General features: G+C 41.0%; 1 protein-coding gene across 1 annotated transcript in view; it reads right to left on the bottom strand.

The window, feature by feature from the left end:
- Window positions 1–7,635, bottom strand: part of LOC135210390 (fibrillin-2-like) — a 66,082-nt gene that overhangs the window by 55,229 nt on the left and 3,218 nt on the right. Inside the window, exons 2-5 of the mRNA XM_064243295.1 lie at window positions 7,295–7,493; window positions 6,440–6,806; window positions 5,496–6,268; window positions 4,935–5,004 (exon numbers count right to left, since the gene is read on the bottom strand). Of these exons, the coding sequence (XP_064099365.1) occupies window positions 4,935–5,004; window positions 5,496–6,268; window positions 6,440–6,806; window positions 7,295–7,493 (1,409 nt within the window). The remainder of the gene's footprint in view (window positions 1–4,934; window positions 5,005–5,495; window positions 6,269–6,439; window positions 6,807–7,294; window positions 7,494–7,635) is intronic.

Below are 7,635 nucleotides of genomic sequence, written 5' to 3'. Positions count from 1 at the left end.
GAAGAGCATCTCAAGGTTCTCAGAGTGAGAGCTCATGAAGTGAGAGCCATAGCTACGTCTATGGCATTTCACAAAACACATGGTCGCTTCAGGCTCTTATAGAGTCGACATTTTGGAGATGTAATTCTGTGTTCGCCTCGAATTACCTAAGAGACATTAAAATTTCGTACGAAAAGTGCTTTGCTCTGGGAGCGTATGTTTCGGCGAATTCAGTGCTGGGAGAAGGGGCTGAGGCTAATCCTTCCTATTTAGTTTAAGGCTTTTAATTTATGTTATTGGTGGTTGTTTTTATTGGTTAATTGTCAGAGGGAATAGGACCCTCTTACAATTCATAGATTGTAAACAATACTAACATGGTCAGGTGATCGGGATTGGCTTCAGTGCTCTTTGTGATTTGTTTAATAACCTTAACTCTGTCATGTAAGAGGGCGAGTCTCCATTGATATGACAAAAGGTCAAGGCTCTACCATGTAAGTGGGTCAGCCCCCATTGGTACGATCCAGTATAGGCTCTGTCGCGTAAGCGGGCTAGCCCCCATTGACACGATCCAAAGAGTTATTCAACCATAGGTTCATTCCTCGTTGAAACTCTTGAGGCAAGCAGACTCCATCGACAGTAGTCATGAAGTCTTCAGCCCAATAAGGTAGGAACTATGGATTATGTTATCCAAGAACATAGGTTGTTTTTTCCCTGTTTTTTAATGTATTTAGTTTAAGTATTATTTTGTTTTTAGCTGTCTCTTGCCCGCCGCCACCAAGGGTGCCAATCAGCTAAGTATATATCTGCTGGGTAAGTTTTCATGTACAAAAATGATATTGTTAAGATACAATAAAGTTTTGTACATACTTACCTGGCAGATATATACGATTAATGGCCCACCCAGCTCCCCTCAGGAGGACAGGTGGAAGAGAAATATGGCTTAGAAAACGGGAATAGTTCCAGACCCCGCCACCCAGCGGCGGAGGGAATGGTGGATCACCTGACCTACCTATCGCGTGTGCCGCGAGTTTTGAAATTCTGTCGGGACGACCGAGTCTATAGCTAAGTATATATCTGCCAGGTAAGTATGTACAAAACTTTATTGTATCTTAACAATATCATGTTAATAAATAATGATTATTATGAATGTATATTTCTTTTTTGTGTATTAATAAACCAAAACTATTTTATATCATAATTTAATCATAAATGATGATCCCTTTGCTCATATATCGTAGCCTGGGGCACTGCTTGAGGCAAGATGAGGCACTCCTTCCTACGTAACCCCTCTCTTCTTCACTAACTTGGCTTATTACAGCGACTTTTCTTCTTCTGTATGTTAGCGAGATGTTTTCCTGTATTTTCCTCTTTGGCATGATGACATTCTTGCCGAAACAAAGATAAACAAACATAAATGCAAGAGAATGTCAGAGGTGAAACTCGAAGATGTACTCTCTTTTTACAAAGACAATTTAATAAATCATGATTATTATGAATTTCATGGTCCATTTTGGGTATTAAAAAACCAAAACCATGTTATTTACCATAAATGAAGATCTCTTTGCTCAAAGATCGTAGCCTTGGGCATAGTGTGACGTGTGCTGTCAGGCAAGAAGGGGGCGTTACTAAGCAACCCTCCCCTCTCTCTTCACTAACTACGCGTATATTATGATGTTCTGTAATAATGCTTGAGCGATTTTTCTTCGTCTGTATGTTAGCGAGATGTTTTCCTTGTATTTTCCTCATTGGCATGATGAACTTCTTGCCGAAACATACATAAACATACGTGAAAGCAAGCGAAAGTCACGAGGTGAAACTCGAACGTGTAATCTACTTGAAGTCTATGGTCGCACTGATTCATGGTTGAACCAGGTACTCGCTTCTGCGAGCCACGGAATCTCTACAGATGCCATTTCTCACAATTTCTTTGCCAATAATTATCAAAATTTACGATAACAGAAGAAATATTGCATTTTCTTGTACGGATGAATGTTTTAGGCTTATTGAGTTATGTTTACTAATTACCTTGTAACTACGAAAGTAAGAGGAATTTTGACGAAATATTTCGTATACGTATTCTCAATTGCCATATGAAGCTCCATGAATTTTTTCATGACTTTGCATTTTTCGCCCTATACCACTGTATATAGGGGTTCCGGCCGGCCCCCTTAAAATATGATTTTTATCATGTTAATCTTCATTCGATGCAATTGTCAGAGTACATTAGTATTTTCTGTAGCATATGTATCTTAATGAGATGAAGTGAAAAAACTGTATCATTATATATCACGTGATCACTATTATTTTCCAATATCATTGTTTTATATTTTATTACTTGAATCAATTCATGTACACTGAATTTTTATTTACTTATATATATATATTCACATAGTGTGTGTATCACACTCCTATAAGTCAAATGCAAGTCAAGTTTGAGTAATATTCAGTAGTTGGTTTTGGTAGCTGACCGAGCTAATGTAAGTGTTTACATAATAAAAATATGGAATGTTAGTCCATATATATAAAAGACTAAAACTAAAGAGGTCAACTAGATTGCTTGCAGGAATGTGATCAGACTAGACGCTAAAGATAACGTGCCGTCACCTGTAGTCATTCAATTGTTTATAAACTTTAGTCCAAGCTTCCTGCTTGAGACAAACACCGTGACCTATAGCTCAAGCGGCCTACGTGATCTGTAGCGTGTCTCATTTTGATTGTATGTTCGTATGAAACTATGTCATCTGATTGTATGTTCATATGTTCGAACTACTATCTGTTCCTTCATAACTTGTAACAGAGATGGTAGACAGGGAGAATAGAGTTAGCTATCGTCATTAGAAGACCTGTATCTCTTTACCTAAGCTTTATCATGTAGAGAGAATAGAATTAGCCATCATTGGCAGAAGCGATCAAGCTATCGTTATTAGAAGACTTGTACAATCATACCTGATCTTCACCATGTAAACTAAGAAGAATATATATATTTTTATACTTTGTGTTTTCTACAAGAACCTCTCACCGAATCATCATGAGTTTAACACATCGTCGTCATAAACAAGAAGATAATCCCGACTTCGTAAGTGATCTACAAACCCCAAGACACTCCATTGAAGATGGAAGTGCAATACCAACCGACTTAGCGTAAGATTATCGCAAGTCTAACATTACCTCATAGGGCGCCTTATCATAAAAGGCACAAGCCCTAAAATATATATATATATATGTGTATATATATATATATATATATATATATATAGATATATATTATATATATATATATATAGTATATTATATATATATATATATATACACTATATATATTATATATATCATGATAGATATATATATATATATATATATATATATATATATATATATATATATATAGATATATATATATTATATATATATATATAGATATATATATATATATATATATATATATATATATATATATAGATATATTATATATATATATTATATATATATATATCTATATATCTATATATATATCTATATCTATATATCTATATATCTATATCTCATATATATTATATATATATATATATATATGTATGGATTTTGATGTAGGAATATCTATTTGCTGGGCGAGGAAGCCATGCCGCCCAGTGAAATATGTCTCCTTTAGCACTATTTCTTGTAAAATATTGCTATATACCAGAGAACTGCTAAATTGGATCATGTCAGAAGCCTCTGACTCGCTCACCTATATAAAAAGGCGGTGTCGGTATAAAACTGGGCGGAGTGTAAACACTACCACAGCAACCCTCCAATTAGCCTTTTCCTCATCAAAAAGACCCCCTAAATATGGGGAGCCGACCCCATAGGTCACTTACCTAGCTACCCCCCGTTGAAGGCGCCTGTGACGTCATACTTATCGATAGCATTGAAGCTTGGGTGCACAGCAAGGGGGGGAGGGAAACTAGGGGGGGGATTTCACTGGGCTTCCTCGCCCAGAAATAGAGTTTTTCCTACGTCAAATCCCTTTTCCTGGGCTTCATCCGTGTCTTGCCGTGAAATTGTACTAGAGAAACACCAAGGTACTTCACTCTGAAATGAAATACAATATTAATTTGAACTAAATAGGGTTAAAGAAACCAAAAAACAGTCTAGAATTTGAAAAATGTAATTTATTATTTATAAAATCACCATATAGCAATAACATGTGGCAAACAAAAATACCCCCACATAATAAAATAATTACCACATAATTTGTATAAATGTAACATAATACACCAATTCTAATAACAAAGACATTTGCTGAGGTAGTGGAATGTTAATGAGGCCTGGCATAAAGGAAATATTCATATGACACAAGGACAGGACTATATTGTGATGTAGTAGGCAGGGACACTGGTCTCCCTACAGCTATGGCATGATATTTAAGATCCTCCAAAGACTTAGGGTAATGCTTTTGGAGAACCCAGTGCGACTTCCGACCAGTATACTTCTTCAGATCGTCAAAGTTCATATATTTGAAGAAATTTACAGAAGTTGCTATAGCCCGAATGTCATGCACCTTGGGAAATGACCCTGGGCTGGCTTTCTTGATAAAATACAAAATCTGCTGCCTAATGCCCTTTAGAGATATGGTACCACCACCATTCCTAATGAAAAGGGGGCCTTTGGAATAGGTAGATGTTCTAGATAAATAGTCCTTAAGAGTTTTAACAGGACATAAAGATGGATCCTGTGGAAGCGGAACAATCTTCCATGGGGACCACCTTACCAAAGGGTCCTCATTCTTAGCCAGAAATTCTTTATTTGGCGAAAGCAACACGTCACCCGAGGAAAGGAATTCTATATGCCCTTGGTCTCTAGATAAAGATGACAGCTCCGATATCCTGGCACCTGAAGCCAGACTTAATAAAAACAGTGTCTTATGCAAAAGGGTTTGGTAATCACATTTGAAGTTGTCTGTTTTAGAGGCTAACCTGAGAACATCGTTAAGAAACCATGACACTTGACGACGGCCTGTGAATGGGCCACAGGCGTGCACATGCCCTTGGGATTGAGGTGAAATAAGACTCGGTTAGATTTATACCAAACCCGAGAAGAAAAATCTTTTTCAGAGCTGACTTAGTGGTTGTTATTGTGGCAGCTGCCAAGCCTTGTTCGAATTAAGTCCCGAAGAAGGTTATAGCCACGTTCATTGTCATTACTTTGATATTTGATTCCCTGAGAAATGTAGACAATTTCTTAACTGCTGAATCATACTGGCGAAGTGTAGATTCTCTTTTGTCTGACTCCAAGAACGAAATGTTCTGTGGATCAATGTCCCCTACTCTCCTACCTGCAAACTTCATGAAATCCATAAAGTTAGGGTTTTGTGAAGACCTGAGGAATCGAACACAGTCCTCGTTTGAACTTGTTGCAACAACCTCAAGTCCGGGAGAGGGTGAGGACGAAGACCTAGCTCCAGGAGAAGGGGAAACCAATTGCTTTTGGGCCAGTGTGGAGCTATGAGAGCCACCTGACCTTTGAAGGATCTCAACTTGTGCAGCACCTTCAGGAGAAGGTTCACTGGAGGGAATAAATAAACCTTCCTCCACTGGTTCCAATCTATACTCAGGGCGTCGGTAGCTTATGTCAGAGGGTCCAGATTTGGGGCTACGTAACAAGGCAGCTTGTGGTTTGCCTCTGTAGCGAACAGATCTACTTCCAGACCCCGTACTCTCCTGCAAACCCTCTTGAAGGATTCCTGGTCCAGTGACCATTCTGACTCCAGGGGGACTGATCGGGACAGTGCGTCTGCCACTACATTGTGGACTCCTGCCAGATGGGTAGCCGATAGATGCCAGGTGTTCTTGGCTGCTAGAGAAATAATTGCTATCACGTGGTTCACATGACTTGACTATGAACCACCTCTGTTTATACAGTGTACCACTACCGCACTGTCGAGGACCAACCTGATATGAGTCTTCTTCGGAGGACGGAGCTTCCTTAAGGTCAGAAACACTGCCATAGCTTCCAGGATGTTGATGTGAAGCTTTTGGAACTGAGGTGACCAAGTTCCCTGAACCTTCTCGTGCTGTGAATAACCTCCCCAACCTGTCAGTGGTGTGTCCGTATGCACCACTAGGGACGGGGGAGGGAACTGCAACGGTAACTCTTTGGCTAGGTTTGCGGCCTTTGCCCATGGACGCAGACGTTTCCTGTGCCCATGGACGCAGACGTTTCCTGAGAATCAGAGGTATCCAGCCGATCTTGTCCCGACACTTGGCATTGGCCTTTGAACGCCAAACTCGATTGATGTCCTTGAGCTTGGCTTTCAATAGAACGTCTGTGACTGAGGCAAACTGGAGCAAGCCTAGGATCCTCTCCTGATTCCTTCTCGAAGTCTTTTTGCATTTTAAGAATTGTCTTGTTGCCTTGACAATCGCCTTCCTCTTCCCTGATGGAATAGAAAGAGTGTGTGAATCCAAGTCCCAATGGATACCTAGCCACTGGAACTTGGACTCTGGGGTCAACCGGGACTTTGCCCTGTTGATCTTGAACCCTATATATTCCAGGAAAGACATGACCTTGTCCGTGGCTTTCATACACTTGTGTTTGTCCATCTCCCAGGTTAGCCAGTCGTCTAGGTACGCCACCACCAATATACCCTGAGACCTTAGCTCCTGCTCCACTGCCTCTGCCAGTTTCGTGAAAACCCTTGGGGCTATATTCAGCCCGAAGGAATAGGCTTCTTTCCCTAGTTTGAAGCCCAGGAATGGTCGGAAGTGTCGCGCTATCAGGACATGATAATAGGCGTCTGTAAGATCTACAGAGGTGGTGACGGCCCCACGGAGAAGTAAGGTCCGTACCTGAGAGATGGTCAGCATTTTGAACTTGTCGCAACGAATGTACAAGTTTAAACGGGACAAGTCTAAGATCACCCTCCTTTTGTCGGTCCCTTTCTTTGAGACCCTGAATAGACGACCCTGAAATTTCAAATTCTTTCCTGGAGACTGCTCCCTTCTGGAAAAGGTCCCTGGAGTAATCCATCAACTCTTGCGTTGGTTCCTGATAGAAGGTGATGGGTGGAGGAGGACCCTTGATCCAACTCCAGCCTAGGCCCCTGGATACTATGCTTTTCGCCCAACTGCTGAACCCCCAACGACGCCGAAAGAGGTACAGCCTGCCTCCTACCCGAGAAACTTCATTGAGATGATGAGGGTCGGGTTCCTCTTCCTGACCTTGCACCTCTAGCTCGCCCTTGGGCTCTGGTTCCTCCACGCTGACGAAAGGAGCCTCTAGCCCTGCCACCCCTAGCAACCCTGGTAAAATGTTGAAATGCCCGACTTTCATAGACCGGGTTAAAGGCAGGCGACACTGAATACTGTGGGGGAACATGGTTAGTCGACGGCGAAAGGGAGCCAAATTGATGCTGTTGCTGAGGCTGAGCCTTAGAAGTCAAAGGCTGGGGTACTTGCTGAATTGGTACATCTTGTAGCACAGGATGCTGTTGGGGAACTTGGAAAGGTTGGAACCTCCTTTGCCTCTTCCTAGCCCTAAAATTGGAGGAAGAAGACTCTAATTTCCTCTTGAAAGGAATACCCCAACGCAACCTGATGCTTTGATTAAGACGTGACAGGCGCCTTCAATGGGGTAGCTAGGTGTGACCTATGGGTCGGCTCCCCGTATTTAGGGTCT

The sequence above is a fragment of the Macrobrachium nipponense genome, chromosome 39 (assembly GCF_015104395.2).
Source record: "Macrobrachium nipponense isolate FS-2020 chromosome 39, ASM1510439v2, whole genome shotgun sequence".
In the NCBI taxonomy this organism is placed as follows: domain Eukaryota; kingdom Metazoa; phylum Arthropoda; class Malacostraca; order Decapoda; family Palaemonidae; genus Macrobrachium; species Macrobrachium nipponense.
The sequence above is the reverse complement of the archived record's forward strand: the minus strand, read 5'-3'. Positions and strand labels throughout refer to the sequence as shown.